This window comes from Balaenoptera ricei, chromosome 2 (genome assembly GCF_028023285.1).
Source record: "Balaenoptera ricei isolate mBalRic1 chromosome 2, mBalRic1.hap2, whole genome shotgun sequence".
Classification (NCBI taxonomy): Eukaryota; Metazoa; Chordata; class Mammalia; order Artiodactyla; family Balaenopteridae; genus Balaenoptera; species Balaenoptera ricei.
In genome coordinates, this window is record NC_082640.1 from 138,862,932 (window position 1) to 138,885,400 (window position 22,469).

Below are 22,469 nucleotides of genomic sequence, written 5' to 3' on the forward strand. Positions count from 1 at the left end.
CCGTGCGCCACAACTACTGAGCCCACGTGCCACAACTACTGAGCCTGCGCTCTAGAGCCCGTGAGCCGCAAACACGGAAGCCCGTGCGCCTAGAGCCCGTGCTGTGCAACCAGAGAAGCCACCGCAATGAGAAGCCCGCGCACCACAACAAAGAGCAGTCCCCGCTCGCCACAACTAGAGGAAGCCTGCGTGCAGCAACGAAGACCCAACGCAGCCAAATAAATAAATAAATAAATTTATAAAAAAATATATATATATTTTTGACTGAATCAACTCAAGAATACTGTTTTGGCAAGAAAGATGTTGGTTCTGTCAATCTCAATTCATCTTTGTTATTGTCGTACAGCCTAAATCAACAACAATACTGGCTAGTATTACTCTAAATGTTTTATACATATTATTGCATTTAATCCTCATAGCAACACTATAGGAGGGAGCTATGGCTTCTCCCTTTGTTAAGGAAATTGTAACTTGCTCAAAGTTGCACGGATAGTAAACGATACAGGTAAGATTTGATGGTAGGTCTGTGGGTTCTAAAGCCTGTGTCTTAACATCTGTGAATCCAATTGTCTAGCTTGAGGGAAAGAGACAGGCTTCCCAGGGATGTTTATTGTTGGATACCTGGACCTGATGGGTCCTACATTATGGTTTTTGTCAAGAGCTTTGTGCCTTGAAAGCACAGAATCGGTTGAGAAAAACTACTCATAGAAAGCTCCCTTAGTAAAGCTTATTTCAGTATAGGTATGGAACATTATTACTTTTTTTTTCATTTTTTAATTTGAAGTATAGTTGATTTACAATATTGTGTTAGTTTCAGGTGTACAGCATAGTGTTTCAGTATTTTTGCAGATTATATTCCATTATAGGTTATTATAAGATAATAGGTATAATTTCCTGTGTTATACAGTATATCCTTGTTGCTTATCTATTTTATACATAGTAGTTTGTTAATACCATATCCCTAATTTGTCCCTCCCCCCCTTCCTTCTCCCCTTTGGTAACCACAAATTTGTTTTCTATATCTGTGAGTCTGTTTCTGTTCTGCGTATGCATTCATTTGTATTATTTTTTAGATTCCACATATAAGTGATAACATACAGTATTTGTCTTTCTCTGTGTGACTTATTTCACTAAGCATAATATTACCTAGGTCCATCCATGTTGCTACAAGTGGCAATATTTAATTCATTTTTTATTGCTGAGTAATATTCCATTGCATATATATACACCACATCTTCTTTATCCATTAATCTGTTGATGGGCACTTGGGTTGCTTCCATGCCTTGACAATTGTAAACAGTGCTGCTATGAACACTGGGGTGCATGTATCTTTTTGAATTAGCGTTTTCATTTTTTCCAGATATATACCCAGGAATGGAATTGCTGGACCATATGGTAGTTCTATTTTTAGTTTTTTAAGGAACGTCCATACTTATTTCCATAGTGGCTGCACCAATTTACATTCCCATCCACAGAACACATTTTGTCGTCTTTGTTTAATTTAATCCTTATGTAATTTTGATCTGATAACGAACTATTATTTATTTATTTATTATATTTTATTTAGTTATTTGGTTGTGCCAGGTCTTAGTTGCTGCATGTGTGCTCCTTTGCTGCGGCCGGGGGGGGGGGCCCTTAGTTGCAGCATGTGAACCCTTAGTTGCAGCACACATGTGGGATCTAGTTCCCTGACCAGGGCTGGAACCCGGGCCCCCTGCATTGGGAGCGTGGAGTCTTAACCACTGCACCACCAGGGAAGTCCCATGAACTATTATTTCTAATTCATTTTGAAAATGACATATACTAAAATGTAAGGAATTTATTTTATTGACAATTTCAACATTTTCCCATGTATTTATGTCAATTTATGACAAAATAGTTCTCATAAAATTTTTAAAATCTAATTTGTATTTAGGGTATCCTAGACATCAAATGCATTTTGTTTTCTATAAAAAACAAATAAAAATGCCAAAACAAGAACAAAAAACACATGGTGGGGCAGGGGTTGCATTTTTTAAAGTAAAGGTATTATGAGTGATACCTTTAAAATAGTCCTTATATTTTAAAAAATGCAATCGTGTTCTGGCAAGAAGGGAGGGGTAAGGTTTTTAGTACAAAGCTCCCTTGTCAATGAGATTACCCCCAATATGGTTATCTTACCTACCTGATTCCTCATCCTTCCCTCTTAGAAAACTCAGCTTTAGTTTAAAAGGATATTAATGATGAATTATGACACAATGCTGGATGCTTCATGATCACCTACGTATGAGTTCAGTGTCTGCCCCAGGCACAGTGTGGAGAGAGGCAAACAAACACAGCTATCTTTTGAAATATTAGACAAAACATTAATGTCAACAGCCAGACAAGCAAACACACATCCATTTATTCAAACATTGATCATATTGGGAACGCCAGTAAGCTGCCCATTAACAAGAACTACCAGTGTCATGATGAATGAAAAGGGGACACACAGAAACAACATCTTTAGATAGAAGGTCTGGAATTAGAGAGCTTCAGGAGGATGTAGCAGATGCAGGATGAAGCCTAGGGAAGGCTGGACCTAGATGTGAGCTAATCAGTACAGTGCACCTTGTTAAAATGCAGAGTCTCAGGCAGTCTGGGGAGGGGTCTCAAATTTTGCATTTAAAAATTTGCATCTGAACATGTAGCCAGCGGGTACATGGTGCAGCCGGGAGCTACACGGCGATACAAAGTCAGGAACTGTAATTCAGAATTGAGACTTCGGCTATCCCATTCATAAAGAGGACAAAAAATACAATTAAAATTTAACAAGGAAAGGATTGAATTTTATCAGTTGATAAGAAATTGTTTAAGTTAGAGTCCTCTAGCTCATGTTAATAACTAGAAACTCTATGAAAAATAAATGAGGTTATGCACAAAGATCAAACATCCTGACTTACAAAACACTTCACGCTGCACTTAAGCAAGGGCAGGTTCTGGGTTTCAAATACTGGTCAGTGTGAACACACACTGCTTCCTGTAACAGGAAAGAACCTTACGGCCTATTTGCTTCATTTCAGCACTCAGAACTGTTGCAAAATACACCTTAAGTTTTTACATGAACCAGGAGGACGATGAAGCAGAAACAGCATTCCTCTCGAAAATCACGTGCACAGGTGAGCTGACAACATATTTTCTGTGGAAGAATGCAGCAGAAGCAGACTCTTCTCCCCTCAAGCAGCGTGAAATGCCCGTAGAAGAGAGGCTGAGCTCTGGGCTTCCCACCACGGGCCCCTCCTGGCCTCCTTTGCAAATCAGAGGCCGCATTTGCTCTTTTGAGGACACGCTGTTAAGTGACAAGGGACTAGTCAGCCAGTCACTCTCAATGTTGGTCTGGTTTTTCCCTGCCAAATAATGGCTGGTTTTAATTTCACTGGGTTAACAAGTTCTGTAGGAGAATAGGACTCCTAGTTTGCTGTTCTTTATTGAGTCTCTTCCTGATTTTGGCAAGGAATCAGTCAACAATTCCCTCAGTTATGCAAAGCTTGTTTTTAAGGTAAATTGAAAAACAGGTATTTCATAAAAGCAAGCTGTTCTGAGCAGATCAGAGGAGAAAGAGAGAACCGCCTCCAGCCACCCCAACTCAATCCACAGAGGCTGCGGGATGGTGATAAACCTCCTTTCTGTCTTGCTTTCTTCCAACAAATTAACAAACTGGTCTGTAAATTTAGATTTCCATGTAACCAGTGATCCCTGAGTGCACTAACTTGCTGAGCCATATGAAGGGCAGGGGCCAGACGGGAGGAGAGCTTTCATTTATATGCAAGTAGGCTGTGTGGATCTGAACATCCCAGATGAAAAGGAGCTGAGACAAAGCAAGCAGGAGACTGTGGCGAGAGGAGCAGCGTGCCCGCCTGGGTGGTGGTGGCAGTGGTGGTGGTGTGTGCGGGGGGATGTGTGGCAGCTGGATCTGGGGTCTTCCTGGAGAGAATACTCGGTGGACTCTATTCCAGCCAGCATGGAAGCAGAGGTCAGCTCAGGGCCTCTGTGAGTGACTGAATTCCAAGAAACGCTTTTCCCCTCAACTGTGGGATACACAGGACATGAAGAACCAGTGAGCAAACATCAGGAGTTGTCAACAAACTTTGCTTTCTGATGGTACCAGTCATTGGTAAATGTTTCTGGGGAGCACCAAGAATTCAACAATGGCCAGGAGAAGCTTGTTGGGTAATGTGAACTGTGCATGGCTAGGTATAGCAGGCTTCTAAGAGAAAGAATGTTCCAGCAGACTGTTTGATTCAACCCTGAGGTTTCTACTGTCAGCGTCTTTCCACTCAGAACTTTAGTGCGTGACTGTTAAACTTTAACGTGAAGCTGTCTCAACTGTCTTTCCCCCTCTTCCTCCCAGTGGCCAGTCATTTTCAGAGGACTATTCTGAGAAGGTTTCAATGATCCCCGTTAGAGTTCGAGGTAAGTCAAGCATTTTAGCAATAAAATTATTTTCCTTGGGGGGCGGGGTGGAGTTCACAACGAACACTTTATTACTGCAAATCTTCCTTGAAGAGAGCCTTCAAAAACTGAAAGTCCATCAACCTTTAAAAATCTTCCTAGCTTGTGCAATTTTCATCAGCCTTCTCCATCGTAAGAGCAACGATGTAGCTGATGGGAGTAGGGCAGTGACCATGCCCCCAAAAGGCATTCTGCTTTCCTGGAAGATATTTTTTGTTTTTTCATGGAAACAGTTTCTTTTTTATGTTTGCTTTTTAAAATCCCATCCCAGTGAACAATGGCTATGGTAGATAAAATTAGGTGTCCTTCTGACTCAATTTCAGTTGTAATGAAAGAAGTGATGATGTAGTAAAGCTAGCTTTGGAGACTAGCAAAAGCCACTTGGGCTCTCTTTTTCCTTTAAGAACACTAGAATATATACTTCTTGGGTCTCACAGGAGAGAAGGGATGGTTTCCTGAAATAAGGCCATTTAAAAGTAGCAAAGGTCATAGGTGGGATTAATAAAGAGTGACCTTTCATAAGACTTTGGGGAAAATGCACTTGAAAGACAATTTTTTGAGATTGATCTGCTGAGTTAAAAAAAATCTTTCACAGAAAAGTAAGAAATAAAATCCTTAAACATTCTGGGGTATAATGAGTACCATACAGGATACAAAGACTGAGAATGGATCCATGTATCGCTTGGTCAGGTTGTGTTAAAATCTTGGTCCTACTGGAAATGCCAGCCAAGCTAGGCTTCTCACCATGTAGCCCTAGATTACTTCACTGTGGAAGGGAACCAATTATTTTGTTTTTATATCTTTTTATGATTATAAAATACACATTTCTTATGAAATATGAGTCATGTAGGAGAACAAACAGAAGATAGTCAAAGTCACCCATAATCTTATCTCCCAGAGATAATTAATTACTGTTGAAGCTTTGACGTCTTTTTTTTTCTAGCACTTTATCTTTTTGGTTTCCTTTGGATAGGTCATACTATCCAAATGATCCTATACCTCCTTTTTTCAACTATCATAAACAATTTCCCATTTCATTATAATTAATTAAAAACATGATATTAATGGTTGCATTAATATTTTACTATATAATACCACAATTTAAAAAATTATCCTCCTTTTATTAGGCCAAATTAACATTTCATTGAGTGCCTATTTGTGCAACAGACATTTTACGTATTTTCATAGTTCTGTGAAGCTGGCATCTCCATTTTGCAGACAAGAAAAGTGAGGCTCAGAGAAGCTAGGTAACCTAATCAAGGCAACAAACTTCATAAGGGTAATGAGTTGCACTTAGGCCTCAAATTAGAAATTAGATCTCATATTAGGGCCCAATTTTTTTTCTACCCAATGCTGCCTCCTAATTGATTTAGGAGTAGCTAAAGATACACTGGTTCTTAACAAAATCTGGAAGTTTGTCTTTCAATATGTTCCCAATATTCTCCTCCTGGGACTTCCCTTGGTGCATTCTCTTATCATGTCAAATCTTTTAGTGCCCTCCTTCTTTGGCCCAGAGTGTCCAAACACGGAGGGAGGGGAGAGTGGATGGCGGTGACACTCGGCTTCTCATCCTTCCTCTCCCCTGGGATTAGCTCCAGCCTAGGTCCCCCAACCCAATGGCTGATCACGCTGACCTTGGACTGACTCTTGGGAGGGCTCAGAGAGCTCAGGCTTCTTGAAAATCCAGTATCTTTTTGTCAATGATGTGCGTGTATGAGACAAAGATAGGGAGAGAAAAAAACCTAAATCACACTTAGCATCAGGGAAAACTGTCCATGCCAGGGCTGACTGTAGTTCAAAGAGTTACCACAGATAAAGAGAAACAAATACTTAAGAATCTAGTTTGGTTATATAAAAATAAAATGAGAGTCATTTGTATGGATTCATTACTATTTGTGCAATTTTCTACAGAGCACTATAATTATACATATTAAATATGTGCCAGAGTTTTTTGATATAATAGTTAACAGGATTGCCTGCTTTCGTCTTATAAAAAAATTAGAACACTGAGCTTACATATCTTGTAAGATAGGCATGTTAAGGAGGGCAAGACTCTGAGTGTAGAAAAGAATACTGAATGTGGACCTGGAAATCTGGGGATATACAGCCTTATTTGCCAGCTGTGTGATCTGAGGTGACTTCACCTCTTAAGACCCTCAGTTTTCTCACCTACAAAAATGGTGACATGCTTCCTACTATCAAGAGTTATTGGGGGACTTCCCTGGTGGCACAGTGGTTAAGAATACGTCTGCCAATGCAGGGGATACGGGTTCGAGCCCTGGTCGGGGAAGATCCCATATACCACAGAGCAACTAAGCCCGTGCGCCACAACTACTAAGCCTGCGCTCTAGAGCCCACGAGCCACAACAACTGAAGCCTGCACGCCTAGAGCCCGTGCTCCGCAACAAGAGAAGCCACTGCAATGAGAAGCCCACGCACCGCAACGAAGAGCAGCCCCCGCTTGCCGCAACTAGAGAAAGCCCACGCACAGCAAAGAAAACCCAATGCAGCCAAAAATAAATAAATAAATTAATAATAACAATAAAAAAAGACCCAACGCAGCCATAAATAAATAAATTTATTAAAAAAAAAAAAGAAAAAAAAGAGTTACTGGGGAAGATCATGAGCCAAAAGATATGCTCCTCCATTTTATATGCTGCAGAGATAGGACATGGCACATTATAGGTAGTCCACATTCAGGCAATCAGTGATAAATATTTTCAGAGCACCCTTGTGAGTCTGGCACCGTACAAGATGCTACGGATCTGGTGGTGAATGATATTGGGGATACCGGCAGGCTCTCCGCTCTTAGGGAGCTTACACCTCAAAGTGGGAAGACCGACGGTATTCACTCATGTCAACCAGATGCCACAGAAAGCAGTAAAGCTCTATGTAAAATGTCCATAAATTATAAACCATCCAGAACACCATGAAGACAAAGTACTTTAATGACAAAATTAAACAATATGTCTCACATACCTGCCATCCTTCTCGAATCTTCTGATTGAAGATTCCATATTCATATCGGATGCCATAGCCATAGGCTGCAAGTCCCAGAGTTGCCATGGAATCCAAGAAGCAGGCTAAATTAAACAGAGCACAGGCAAAAGGCAGGGTCATCAAGGTTAGTCAAAATTTTGTCTTTCTCTAAAAAACATGGCAGCCACAAAACATTTCTCTATGAGAAACCATATTTGTATCTTAAAGCACAGAGACTGCTGCACAGTGGGTATTAAGTTTTTAAAATAACACTTTTTTTCTAATTATAAAATAAACTATAGAAGAGGTAGAAAATACAAACATGTATAAAGAAGAAAACAGACATTTATTACCTCACCATCCAGAAATAACCACTGTGTTGGCATTTCATCTGAGAACAGGTAAGGAAGCTGGTCTACGTTAGAAATGTCCTTTATTATGTCTGTTCTTCACACTGCCCTTTCTAGGGGAAGCTGTCTCCATCCCCCTCTGCTTGAAAAGACGTGTATAATTTACATGTGACCCATCTGCCTGACTAGCTGGACATCTGGGGCAGACTCTCTTTCTGGCTAATGGAATTCCAGTGTGGTTCACATATCAGGTGGCCTTATGCTTCAGGGAGGCTGGACCAGGAACTGAATCTTGACTGGTCTAAACTTCTAAGCTAATCATAGTAATTTTATGTCCTTCACCAGTTTGGGTTTTGGCATAAGCATACAATGACATTCAAACCAATGAGAGGTGCTAGAAAGTCTGCTGGATACAGTGAAAGATTTTCCTTACCGCTGCCGTCTTTTTTCCATGAAGGTAAAGTCAAAAGAACCATAGAGACCCAGAGTCCTGACAGAATTGTGCTGCTGAATAAATTAATCTTGGAATGGCCAACCTCTGAAGTTCTCGTTCTGTGATAATACATGTCCCTGTTGGCGGAACTAGCTTTTGCTAGGTTTTCTGTTCCTTGTAGCCAACGGCTTTAATGACAGAGCACCTGATCTAGAGCAGCCAATCAACAGGCTGGGTAGGATCTATCTTGTGGTCAGGAGCAATTTTAGGGGTTACGCTAAGCATATTGCCCCTCTCAGGAATCTGAACTGAGAAATATACAGAGAATGAGAAAATATAGTAGGATCTAAAACTGAAAAGAACATTGAAAATTGTTGATCAAACAGGAAGAGACTGAGCTAGGTTCATGGTGGACTCCTAAAACAGATCCACAAAGGCCAATGGCCAAGACCTTCAAGTTACTGTAACATCACCACGGTCTTCCGGTCCCTGTGCTCATGGGGCCTGGCTCTGTCCCAGTTCCTGCTCTCTCGGAGCTGTGGCGATTTGTCTTTTCCTGGGTCCTGATCAAATTATCCTGAGAGCCTCACCAGAATGGGGTCCCAGTTTTTTCAGTCTGGTAAGAGATGAGGTCATCTAATGAGAATTACTCAGCCTCATTCACCCCTTCCCTGTCAGGCCCAGAGTGGGGTTAACCCTGCCAAAAAATAGGCCTGGGACTTTACATAAAACGAAGGCAGGCTACCTTGTCAGTCTTAGATGAGCATGCTGTTGGCTCTGCTGGTCTTCCTATAGCTCCATGGAAAGCCTACTAATTACCCGATGATTAACTTCTCAAGGTGGCCAAGTATGCCAAAGGCAGCGTTTTCTATGACTAATTGCACCGTTAAAACACATGGCCACTGATGAGTCTTGGGAGGCACTGGCTGCTCGGCGGTTCTGACGAGCGGCTGCTGCTGGTGGTCTTTCTGCAGATGTATTGCTGTCACTGAACACTGGCCCATTGGAAAGCACTAGAGAAGCTCAGCCATCAGTATGTCCAAGTACAAACTGATTATGTTAAGACATGGAGAGGGTGCTTGGAATAAAGAGAACCGTTTTTGTAGCTGGGTGGATCAGAAACTTAACAGTGAAGGAATGCAAGAAGCTCGGAACTGTGGGAAGCAACTCAAAGCGCTAAACTTTGAGTTTGATCTCGTGTTCACATCCATCCTGAACTGATCCATCCACACAGCCTGGCTGATCCTGGAAGAGCTGGGGCAGGAATGGGTTCCCGTGGAAAGCTCCTGGCGTCTCAATGAGCGTCACTATGGAGCCTTGATCGGTCTCAACAGGGAGCAAATGGCTTTGAATCACGGCGAGGAACAAGCGAGGCTGTGGAGAAGGAGCTACAGTGTGACCCCACCGCCCATAGAGGAGTCCCATCCTTACTACCACGAAATCTACAACGACCGGAGATATAAAGTGTGCGACATTCCTTTGGATCAGCTGCCACGATCCGAGAGCTTAAAGGATGTTCTGGAGAGACTCCTTCCTTATTGGAATGAAAGGATTGCTCCTGAAGTATTAAGTGGTAAAACCATTCTGATATCTGCTCATGGAAATAGCAGCCGGGCACTCCTGAAACATCTGGAAGGTATCTCAGATGAAGACATTATCAACATTACTCTTCCTACTGGAGTCCCCATTCTCCTGGAACTGGATGAGAACCTGCATGCCGTTGGACCTCACCAGTTCCTGGGCAACCAAGAGGTTATCCAAGCAGCCATTAAGAAAGTAGAGGATCAAGGAAAAGTGAAACGTGCTGACAAATAAAATCTTTCCCACGTGCTAGCTAGGGATAGCTGCAGAAGGATTGGTATGCGGTGTGTTGTGGGTGCTGATCTCGTTTTTTTTTTTTTTTCTTTTTTTTTTTTTTCTCCCCCGCTGATTTTTCCTGATTTTCCCAGATCTAGGCTGTGGGGTAGAGTTTGTATAAGTAACTAGGTAACTTATGTTGGCCCAGATAAAGGCTTTAGGATGCCTGAGTGCTAATGTCATAAGCCTTATGCGTTAGCCCCTGCCGGCCTCATCTGAATTAGGCACTAAGTTAGTCACCAGTGGGGCTTAATCAATGTCATAAGTTTCCGAGATGGGGGAGCAACAAGTGGAGGTCAAGTTCAAGGTATTCCTCATTCAATAAATCAGTATAGAGTGACCACTGACAGGCACTACTTACTCCAATAAGTAGTTCACATTTATATTTACTGAGACTTTCTAGGATGATAATAAAGGGTGTTAGATAACACACTATACTTAAGTATTTATTACTAGTCTTTTCCTCTAGGGAAAGGGATGCTTTGATAGGTTAAGACTAGAGGCCCATTAAATGGGAGAGTCACGGATGGATTCCTCCAAGACGGCCAACAACAAACACCAAGGCCCTTTGCCTCATGACATTTGGTGGAATTCCTCTCTGGCTGCTAGAATTAGCAGCATATAGACAGCTATAGCTGTTCGTGTTCTCTTTTTGTTTTATTTTTGCTTTTTAAACTTTAATTTTGGGGTCTTTAAAATTAATTTAAAAATAAGTTCTGTGACTGAAAATGGTACCATCCCAAGAATTTCCATATGATTCATAAATATTAAGTATAGGCTGCTGAATTATTCTCTGCTCTTATCTTCCTATAACACAAAGAGTTGTACTTATTTCAACACATAGACATGCCTAATTCTCTAAAAATTGAAGGTCGGGTCAGGGGAAGGTAGAATATAGTGGGTGTAATTTTATTCACTTGAACAGGGGAAATGGTATATTCGCACTTGTCACATACATTTGTTCTTTATCTGCTGAGGGCAAAACATTATGGTACGTAGTCTATAGTATTCAGGGTAGGCCACAGACAGAATTGACTGCTTATCAATCTTAATGATATACGATGTTTTTAGATGCTGGAGATAGGTAAGTGATCATTTCTTTAAGCTACTGCCTTATTTCAGAGCAAGTGACATATATTTCAGTGATAAAGTCATGTAAACAATTTACAACTATAAAAGCTGTTACAGATAAAAAACAAACAAACAAAAAAAACACATGGCCACTAATGTAGTAAGGAATAAACAATATGAAACACATGTAAATGGAGTTCTAGTCATTTGAAACTGTGTGTAAAATTAAGAGATTGTGGAATCATTTCTAAAAGAGAAGACGTAGATATTTATTTTTCATAGAGTACAATCTGATACATGTGTGGTCGTACATTCTATTATTAAATTTAAATTTCACAAGTAAATAATATAGTAACATCCTCTTTGTAAAAACAATTAAAATGTTACCGACAGGGCTAGCAGCCCTTTTGACTGCCGCCCCCAATTCTGTGCTCCTCTCTAGAGAAGGTCACAGGGAGCAGTTCAGTATTTCAAATTCCAGACTTTTTCTATGGATTTACATATATACATTCTCACATAAAATATTAATTTTTAAAAAACATAAATGTTATCACACTGTGTGGCTTTTTTTTTTTTTTAAATACAGTACCAGTTGTTTTTTTTTTTTAATTATTTATTTATTTATTTATTTATTTTGGCTGTGTTGGTACTTCGTTTCTATGCGAGGGCTTTCTCTAGTTGTGGCAAGCGGGGGCCACTCTTCATCGCCGTGCGCGGGCCTCTCACTATCGCGGCCTCTCTTGTTGCGGAGCACAGGCTCCAGACTCGCAGGCTCAGTAGTTGTGGCCCACGGGCCCAGTTGCTCTGCGGCATGTGGGATCTTCCCAGAGCAGGGCTCGAACCCGTGTCCCCTGCATTGGCAGGCAGACTCTCAACCACTGCGCCACGAGGGAAGCCCAACACTGTGTGGCTTTTAATGCAACTTGTTTCCTCTGCCCCCGGCCCCTCACCTCTTGGAGGTCTATGCAGGGAAGTACAAATAGTTCACTTTTAGGTTGACACATATTATTCTGTAACATGGGGTTCCTCTACTTTTTTACCTGTTCTATCAATGGACATTAGGTTATTTCTAAAATTTTGCTTTTACAAACAATACTGTAGCAATATTTTTCGCATGCCTCCTTGTGTACATGTTGGAGTATTTCTTTAGGGTAGATATCAGGAGGTAGAATTGCTTGGTGGTAAGGATGCATATTTTTAATTTAATGGCACTGGTATTATATTTTTAATGTTTTCCTCTATATTTGTGGAAAAATCATTTCCTGGATAAAGCAAAGAACTCAAACTTCATCCATATAAAAAAAAAAACTTGTTAATTAAATCATACCAATAGTATAACAAGTGTATCACTGCCTACTAGTCAATCAAAAAGCAAACTGTTAAGTGCACAAGACGATAACACAATGGCTAAACAACTTAGGTGCTACCACACAAGTATGTGAATTGAGCAGCTGTGAACAAATAAAAGTGAAGTGAAGGGGCCACTCTGGAAACCCTTAAGCGCACAGGAAGGATCTGGTTAGCTTTGGGGTTTGAAGCAATGTCTCCAAACTTTTTAAGCAATGTCTCTTTTGTTAAAGATCCTTTCTCTACTGTTTGTCTAGCACTGGTCAAACCACCGTGCAGACTCAGAAACAAACACATCTACAACCAGCTCACACTGTGCACTTCTAGACAGTCTTCTGGTTCTTTAAGCACGGTTGTGCATGGCATCTGAGACGGCGTCAAGGGCCAGACAATAGCACACTTACCAGCAAGCCTCCCAAGACCACCATTGCCAAGCCCAGCATCTTCTTCAACTTCTTCTAACTCCTCCATATCCAATCCAAGCTGGTGATGAAAGAAAAACAACACAGGACGTGGATACAAACTTTAGATATACAAACAGGCCACTTCAGAGAGAACAGTCATTTCCTAAAGCTCTGGGTTGGGTCTTCAGGTTCATCTGTGAACTCAATCCTGCCAGGTCCCTCACTGCTTGAACTGGCATCAGATACCCGCTGCAGATGCTGGTGACTGAAGATGCAAACTGTCCGAGATGGCACAGCAGCAGCTTGGAGAAGAGTATGGGCTCTAAATGTCCATTACCGACTCTGTTACTTCTTAGCTATATGACCCTGAGCAAGGCAGTAAATCTCATTATGCCTTTCATTTCTCGTTTAAAAATGAGGATAACAGTATCTATTTCATTTAGGGCTGTGAATTAAATGAGATTATACAAACAAAGCACTCAATGATTCCTGGGTAGATATTTCTCGATAAATGTTGCCTATTACTATTTCTGAAAATTATTTTCTGTTGTCAGGGTAAAACCTCAGAAATAGTCCCAGTACCAAGTTGATACTAACTGGACTAAATTTTGAAAATTACCAAAAGGTATGAGGTCAGATTTTCTGGGATGGACTAAAGTTCATCTTTTCATGACCACAACATATTTACTCAGTAAGGTCAAAGGTTGTTAACCCAAAACCAGTTAGTGAGTCACTGCCCATGACACCGGGGGCCAGACAGCAGTCAGGGAAACCTCAGCCCTGTGGTCCTGCTGGATGGGCCTAAAATCCTCTACTTCTCTCTGGGGCAGATAACAGACTTGGGGGGGGATAGTGGGAGGGGGAGATAACTTAGGAGTTGGGATTAACACATACACATTACTGTATATAAAACAGGTAAACAACAAGGACCTACTGGGCTTCCCTGGTGGCGCAGTGGTTAAGAATCTGCTTGCCAATGCAGGGGACACGGGTTTGATCCCTGGTCTGGGAAGATCCCACATGCCACACAGCAACTAAGCCCGTGAGCCACAACTACTGAGCCTGCGTGCCACAACTACTGAAGCCCGCGCGCCTAGAGCCCGTGCTCTGCAACAGGAGAAGCCACCACAATGCGAAGCCTGTGCACCGCAACGAAGAGTAGCCCCCACTTGCCGCAGTTAGAGAAAGCCCGTGCGCAGCAACGAAGACCCAATGCAGCCAAAAATAAATAAATAAAATAAATAAATTTATAAAAAAAAAAAACCAAAAACAAGGACCTACTGCATAGCATAGGGAACTATACTCAGTATCTTGTAATAACCTATAATGGAGAAGAAGCTAAAAAAGAATATATAGCTGAGTCACTTTGCTGTACACTTGAAACTAGTACAACATTGTAAATTAACTATATTCAATTAAAAAAAAGAGAGAGGGAGACTGTGGGAGGCCAAGGAGCAACTGTGACCTTGGGGATGATGGAATTGGTTGCCAGTCAGCTCCCTGCCACAGAGTGTCGGGACCCGCACAGCCAGAGGTCAGTAGCAGCAGTGTGGACTCGTACCAAAATTCTGCAGTTCTAGAGGTCACTTTGGACTGTTCATCTTACAATGAGGAAATTGATGGCCAGATAAATTAAATGACCTGTCCTCTGCTGACTAGATAATAATCTAGCCCATGCCTGGCTAATAATGGTCCGTTGTGAAATGACTGCATTCTTATCTGAAAGTGAGGCAATCCATGAAATTTTACATGGAAACATAATCTACACATTTGAAAACATACGCACAAGATGTAACTATGCTTGAAGTGGACGCCCCAGTTGCCGTGGCGTTACCTGCTTGGATCCCTACCCTTATATCAAAAGTTGCTTTCTGACACAAGTCCTGATAACTAAATCTTCTAAGAGTTCAAAAATGGATTTGCTTCTGTTCATTGTTCAAAGGGCTTTCAAATTTGCTCCCTGGTGCCTAGAGTACTGGGGTCCTTGTGACATCAACTGCTAATGCTAGTGCTCAGGATTTTTAACATTCTAAACATGTGAGTCTAGAGTAGGCTGTAAACCTTGAGCAAGGAGACGTGGGTCCCTTCATCCCACCTGGTTAGATTATGGTGCAAAGGAGGTATATTTTTTTCAGCTGATATCAGGGGAGGCAAAGAAAAGGGAAGCAGAGAGGAGATGCAATGGTTCTTTCACACGAAATGCTCTACTAAACCCACACAAAGGAAACCAGCCCTAGTGACAAGCAGCTGGCCACATGAGAGGAGAACAACCCTATGCCAGGACAAAAGCAACTTGAACAGTCTCTTATTTAGAGTGCATCTTTGCAAATACATGTTCCTCCTATTAACCACATCAGAAAGGTTAAGGACTATTTTTGGTATGAAGATACTTGAAGGTCAAAGGAGAAACAGTTCATTCAAACAAATTAACGCATTAGGTTCAAGACCTCAGGCTCCTCATTTAAAGAGGAAGTGTATTTTACATCTCATTAAGCAACAGAGAAAGGATGACAATAGAATTTTAAAAGTTTATTACTTTCATATATTGCCTTGATATACAAATAACAGTCAAACTTTGATCCCTTTAAAAAAGTATATAGGAGCCCAAAGTAAAGCTTGTGATTCTGAGAGCAGGGACTCAAGTACTTCTTAAAGGCTTGTTCAGATGCTAATTTCTAAAATGTAATTTGTTGCGTAATGCTGTCAAAAACTGATTGCAGAACAAAATTCTCATGAGGCAAAACTAGTTCTCTAGCTTTGTTCCTCTTAACCCAGAGATCAGGAGTACTATAGTTTAGATTTCTAATCGTTTGTAATAGCCATGTCTATAGAAGCAATTTTTCACCATTTTGGGGGGGTGGGGGTGGGGTGGCTATATCCCCAAGGTTCCTGAGTTGAACTTGAAATTTAAAGGGAGAGAATGAGAGAAATACAGAGACAATGTACCTGGTAAATGGCCTCGTCACAGGCATTCTGCAGGCCAAGGTTGATCATGGTGTTCTGTAATGTTCGGCCCATGTAAAATTCCAAAGAGAGGTAATAAACCCTCTGAAACAAAGAAGAGAGAGGTCTTGTTAACGGCTATGAGGCCAATCTTACTTGTCAACGTAAAAAGACAAGGTCACCAATAAGAAACAAACAGGCAGGGCTACTTTAACTCAGGTTCAAATGAGACTCCTATAGATGCATGAAGGGCTAAAGAAAAGCACTACTGATAACTAACTGGCGTTGGAAAAACCATTTCATATCCTGGTTTTGGTAATACTTAAAAAAATGTATATCTTTTACCCCCAGGGAGAGGAAAAAAAGCAAACTCATCCAACTCATTAGATTCAATGTTTTGTGGGTTTTTTCTTCCTGTTCATGAGCCTCATGAAAAAACATATGTTTGGGGTAAACGGAAGTCAGACTGACATAGCTCATCATTCATCTGTAAAATGTTTATAGGATGAGGGTCAGGTGGGGTTGGCTGTGAGCATCTCAAGTCATCCAAGAAACACAGAGATTAACTCCTTCAAGATACACCCAATGACTACAAAGTATTCCTCCTTAACTGTTACTGCAAGTAATATTATAATTAAATATTTTAGAATTAAAATTATCCTAGAAAGTCTATGAACTGGCAATAGTTCCTTCTGTATAACAAAAGACTGCCTCAGGTTTATTGGTGTTTGTTCTTGGTGAAATAGGACATTTCTCTATCAGCTTAGAAACTGTTTGCCTTTGACATAGTAGAAGCCAAGTAAATATCAATACTATCAGAGTTGAAAGTGAAAGGTGCAAAGCTCAGACTTACCTAAAACCCTTTAAAGTACAAGCACAGTTTAGTAGTCAAGAAAACAAAAAGGGTCAGTAACTTCATCATCCTCTTATAAAATATCTTACTCTCTGTATCAGTTCCTTTTTTCTTTTTCACCAAACACAAAACAAAACAATAAAAATCTGTAAATGCATCAATATCAATATAAAGTCACCTCAAATTTTAGGGACTTCCCCATATCTCAATAGGAATAACCCCAAAGAAAAGGATTTGGTCAACCAGGAAGTACTAAAAAAAAAAAAAAATGAATATAGTTCAATATAAGAAATGCCTATTATAAAAATAAAAAAAGAAGAAATGCCTATTATATTTAACTCATTAGTTACACATATATACTTAAAATATTATATGAAAATGTCAATTCAGAAATCTCACTTTTCCCTACTTTCATTTTATGAAACAATTGAATTCCAAGTCTTCCCATGGACAGTCAACATGTTATCAAACACTATTTTCCAGAGCACATCATCATTATTTTTATCCAAGTTGTTTGAATATCTATAATGCTGTCATTAGGGCCCTCATTAGTTTGTTAGATACCTTTCTGTGAGCTGGGAAAAGGTATCTTTCCTGGGGCAGACTCAGGCCAAAGAGGTGCAAGGCGTCACTCACCCCCAAGGCTGGCGCCCTTGTACCAATGCATCAGAAAAAAGAGCATCTCAAGCCACAAATATCCATTTACATAACATCAGGGCAGTTTTTTTCATTCTTCCCTGTGTGCATTTTCATGATCTCTATAATATAACCACTACCTATCGCTTTTTACTTTTTAGTGATCTATAAAAAGCTTGGTTATAAATACAGTATATATATCCAACACTTGCAATTGTGAGGTCATAGTCCCAGGAATAATGACAACATATGTGTTAAATTTCTTTGTCTCCCTTTTAAGGATTCTAAATTAGCATGGACTTAAGAGTTTTTAAGACATTTCAAGGTCTTCCTAAAAAAATGTTGCTGCTTAAAATAAAGTAGTTGATAGCATCTTGTTACATGACAGATTTTCCAAGGACATAAATTTAAGGTGATTTCCTATTTTCCCATAAATAAATTTTTTGGGGGGGCTTGCACCTTATATTTGGGGGTATAAAAGACCTTAAAAAATTGATCTCCCTCATCCTCTTAGTTAGTGGTCCCTAAACATTTAAAACATACTTCTGGTAGTAAAATATTTGAGCATCTCCAATATAGCTTATAGATTACATGCATGCACTACTATTACTAATATCTTATGTATATTTTACAAAAATTAGAAATTTTCAAAAGGCTTGTATAGATAAAATAAAGAAGACATAACAATAAGCAATATTTAAAAAATACTTTTAATTTGTTCCTAGTATTAATTACTAGGTGTATAGAATAGGCGGCAACACAACTGAGACTTGCAGGGCAGGCAAGAGTCGAGCAGAGTTCCACGTGGTGGGGAGGGCATCCCGGGTGAAGGGTGCAGTGTGGGCAGAGGCCCGGAAGTGGGGAGAACAGGGCATGGACGGCAAATTGGTTTGGTGGGAGAGCAAGGTAATGGGAGGGAGGGTAATGGGAGATAAGACGGGAGGGACAGGCTCACCTGGGCTGAGAAGGGCCTTCAGTGCTTAAGGACTGTGGCAGGCAATACTGCCAGTGATACAGATCTGAGCAGAGGGCAAGATGGATCTCTTTAAGAGGTTTAATCAGGCTATAATGCATAGAATGAGCTGGGATTGCAAACTCAAATGCCTTCAGGAGCCAGGCAGAGAAAATACGTGTGTAAAGGCAGTCACAAAAAACAATGAGGAGTACTGGGCCAAGAACTGGAGTGTCCTGCCTGAAGGTACGGAAAATAAAACTGCTTAAAGATGTCTAACCGACCAAATAAAATAAGTCTGCTAGCCATATTCAGCTGCATGCTGCCAGTTTAACCATTTCTGGGAAGCAAGGTAAACACTTAGAAACCTACTTCATCGAATACCAGAGGCCAGGGCCTCAGTTAGGCAGAGAAGTGAGAATGGAGCAGAGTGGGTATTTTCAAGGCAAACTGCAGAAATCAACAGAATTTGGCAACTCGTTGAATGGGGAATACAGGAGGAAATCAAAGGCGAAACTAAAGTTTTGTGTCTGGGTGACTGTCAGGATGACAATGCCATTAACATTAGAAACACAGAAGGGAGGGCAGGATTGGGAGGGATGATGATTTGAGTTTTTAACATGCTGAGTTTAAGGGAATAAGGGGAGATCTAGGTATGTTTACCAAGCACTTACAAATGTAGGGATGGAGCCAGAAAAGGAATTGAGACTAGAGATCCAGATTTGGGATTCATCTGCAGTTACTAGAAAGCAGGGGAGGCGGGAGAGAAGATTGGACACACCTACTGGCTCCACTCTATGCTGAGGGCAGGGACCGTCTGTTATGTGAATGACTGTCACAGAGTAGACACTTTATGAACATGTGTGGAATGGATCTTGTTCACTTGTATCACTATCAGAATACCTGGCTTATACCTGCGTTAAGTAAGAAATGCTTGCCCAGTGCAGAAACTAACAAGAGAACAAGAAAACCATAAAGTACCAGATAAGTCACCGGAGGAGAAACGTACAAGGCGACTGTGTTCTATGGCACTAAATGCTTTGGAAGTGTGTGGGGAGGGGAGGGGGGCAGGTGGTAAAATATAGCTTATCATCTCACTCTCCAGCTTAAAAACTTAAATAATAATTTTTAATGTAAGGTGCAGTCCCCTCTAAGCAAATAAAAATTACGGTAGATATATGTATACATAAACTGTTTTCTAAGGATATAGTTTAGCAGTTGCTAGCTTTGGGTAGAGGCCTAAGCCTCAGGGGTGGGGAAGTTACTCTCCATTTGAAAGCTTTGTTACAGCTGCAATTCCTTACTCTGAGGACTGTTTTGCTTAGGGGTTCTTTAAGCACTTGGAATATGGGCTATTCTTTTTCATGCTTTACCTATTAAAACAATTCCTAATAAATGTTTATGTGTATTTCCCACTACCTCCAGGGTATTCCCATCATTCACCCTTTCCAATATGCCTCCAACCAGCGTTTCCAGTTTCCTCTCTCAAGACTCACAACCATCCTCACTGCTGCTGCCAGAGCTGCTCGCTCACCCGCACTCTACACAACACAATCCGTCTGGCTGCTAAGTCCTACTCAGTCCTCCCCACCCCGCCTTCCCAGATTGGCCAGGTGGAAATAGTGTTCCTCCGTGCGCCCAGCGGCGTCCGCTCCAGCCCCCGCGCACCGGGTAGCGGTGGTCTGTGAACAGCAGCCCTCAGCAGTTCCCGGGTGGCCTGGCCCTCGGCCTCCAGTCCGCAGGAATCAAGGAAGTCCAGAAGCTCCACACCCCACTCCTAGGAACTGCGTGTTGGGCGAGGGGCGGGGGGCGCTCAGAGCTCTGACCATGGGGTGGGACCTTTACCCCTCCCCCTTCACCACACTCGGGCAGTACCTACGACAAGCCCGGGTCTCCCACGAAACCCCCATCTAGTCCTCCAAAAGTTCTGTGGGCTGTGAAGCACCTTCTTCCCACTCTTCCCCACCTACCCCCCCTTAACTCTTATTACCGTCTGACGACGACCTTTGCATTTGTCTCCCTCCCTAAACATTCAGCTTCCCCGAGGCAGGGTTCTCATCCGTTTTGTTCTGGGTCGACTGCCTGGGGCCGAGAACTGTGCCTGGCATAGAGAGAGGAGCCGGCCGATATCTCAGAGTAAACGCCGAGAGGAAATGCTCCAAAAAAGTTTGTGAAGCAAGTGGACAGGCGAGGGAGGCCTGGGCGTCGGCTCCAGGCGGTCCCCAGGGGCAGGAAGCGCGGTGAGGCCCACGAGATGTGAACGGGGTGTTGGCGGAGGGCCGGATCTGTCCCTTGGGCTGCCCACCCGCCGCCCAGACGCTCTACCCCGGACTTCGCGGGGGGCAAGAACGGCGTGAGGAGAGGTCACTCCGGGGGCTCCGCCCACCCCGCCGCGGACACCGCCCCGGCGCCAGGCTGCTGGACTCGCGCGGCCCCGGAAGGGCACGACCCGGCGAGGGGCGGCGAGGAGCCCCCCCTCCCGCCTCCCCGCGCCCGGGCGCGTACCTTGGGGCACGTCTCGTAGTAGTGCTGCTGCGTGCGGATCCAGCGCCCCACCAGGTGGTCGCGCACCGTGTGCGCCAGCGCGAAGAAGTAGTCGCGGGGGGTGGCCACATTGCGGTCCTTGACCAGCGTGAAGTGCAGATGCCGGTTGAAGCCCTTCTTCAGCTCGGCCACGTTCTCCACGCCCACGATGCCGCGGATGCTGATCTGCCGCCGCTTCTCCTGGTCGGTCAGGGGCTTGGCCATGGCGGCGGCGAGCAGGACGTGCGGCTCCAAACGCCCGGCGGCAGGACAGGGGCGGAGTCTCCCTGCGCCTCTCGCCGCTTTTGAGTCGGAGGAAAGTCTGGGGTCCGCCCCTCGGTGCGGCGCCGCCCGGGGTTGCAGCCCGCCCTCTCGGGAGGCGGAGGGAAGGCCCGGCTCCTGCCTGGGGCTCTGGGCCGGGCAGGGCGTGTACGGCGGTGGGAGCGCGCCTGTCGCGACCTCTGCGCACCCGATAGGCCCGGTTGGGGTGGAGGTGGGGGGCTGGCGGCCAGGGACCTGGGCTGAATCCTCTTGGCAGTTGAAGGTGGGCCCTTTGGTGACTCACGTGGACACTCTGACGCCTCCTTCCGGATCTGGGGAATGGGGCTGGGGGGTGAGTAGAGGAGGGAATTTGTCCTGCCTCCCCACTCTAGAGTCTTGGGTAGAAGGAGGATGTCTGGTGTGAAAGCGTTGTAAGCAGATGGGGGGCGGGGGGGGGGGGGAAGGTCCCTGGAGAGGGGAGAACCACCTGCATGGCTTTCTTGACCTAAGAGAAGGCATTTTTGGCCTAAGCCATGTTGTGGTCTAAGCCTGGCCACAGTGCTTGTCCTTGAAGAGGTCTCAGTAATTAATGATCTTAAGGGAAGTAAGGGAATGCAGGAACAAAGGAAAAGCAGTCAAGAAATAATAGTTCAGTGATAAAACAGAGCCCTAGTTACTCCCCAAGGGATATACACAGCAATCTGATACCCATCTTTGAGGTCTGCAGGAACTAAGACCCCCCACCCAGGCGGAGGGTGGAATGATGATGTTGACCCTCATGACTTAAGTCAACTAAAGCTTGGCCTCTGTCTACCTTTGCCCCAATTCTTTGCTGAGTTCTCCTCTGCTCAAGCCGTTTCATGAATATGCATGTACCCTTAGCTTAAAACTTCCCAGTTTTGCTGTTCAGGGAGACTCTGCTTTGGGAAGGTTTCCGTGTGTTCTCCTTACTTGCTGCAAGTAATAAATTCTTCCTTCTCCCGATCTTTGGCTTGGTTGTGTCTTTTGGCTCGACACCCACCAAGAGGCAAACCCAGTTTTCAGGTAACAGCAGGTTGCTGGCAAACTTTTGTTTTACAGAGGTTTATTTGCTATGCTATTATTTCTCACCTGGAATGGGTTCTACCACAAGCTTCGGAAGGGATCCTGGAGGGTCAGCACTCTTTTACTTCGGTTGTCCCACGTGCCTGTCAGTCCTTGACATCCCCCGATCTTGGATCAGAAAAGAAACCCAGGGCACCCCCTTTGCTTTCATTTAGTTTTTGAGGAGTCAGGAATTCGGGCTTCTTGACTCCTAGACTCATGCTTGCCCTGTCAAAGCATCCTGCTCGTCTGTACAGACAAGTTAGTGAGAATCGGAAGTCCTGAGTTGGACCTTCAGGCTGATTAG

At 43.0% G+C, this 22,469-nt stretch overlaps 2 protein-coding genes and 1 long non-coding RNA gene across 3 annotated transcripts in view; 2 read left to right on the plus strand and 1 right to left on the minus strand.

Moving 5' to 3' along the window:
* The window catches only part of PYGL (glycogen phosphorylase L), a 57,243-nt gene extending 36,092 nt beyond the window's left edge, over nucleotides 1-21,151 (minus strand). The window contains exons 1-4 of the mRNA XM_059914203.1: nucleotides 20,801-21,151; nucleotides 15,858-15,959; nucleotides 12,912-12,990; nucleotides 7,450-7,553 (exon numbers count right to left, since the gene is read on the minus strand). Of these exons, the coding sequence (XP_059770186.1) occupies nucleotides 7,450-7,553; nucleotides 12,912-12,990; nucleotides 15,858-15,959; nucleotides 20,801-21,043 (528 nt within the window). The 5' untranslated portion in view covers nucleotides 21,044-21,151. The remainder of the gene's footprint in view (nucleotides 1-7,449; nucleotides 7,554-12,911; nucleotides 12,991-15,857; nucleotides 15,960-20,800) is intronic.
* LOC132359714 (uncharacterized) lies at nucleotides 3,047-19,850 on the plus strand. The gene is made up of 3 exons (XR_009500911.1): nucleotides 3,047-3,137; nucleotides 4,370-4,431; nucleotides 19,721-19,850. It is a non-coding gene; the product is annotated as an uncharacterized LOC132359714 (long non-coding RNA).
* On the plus strand, nucleotides 9,142-10,139 carry LOC132359712 (bisphosphoglycerate mutase-like). Its single transcript, XM_059914204.1, is given in 1 exon segment — nucleotides 9,142-10,139. A coding segment is annotated over 1 exon segment (780 nt). The 5' UTR covers nucleotides 9,142-9,267; the 3' UTR covers nucleotides 10,048-10,139.
* Nucleotides 21,152-22,469: the final 1,318 nt, after the last annotated feature.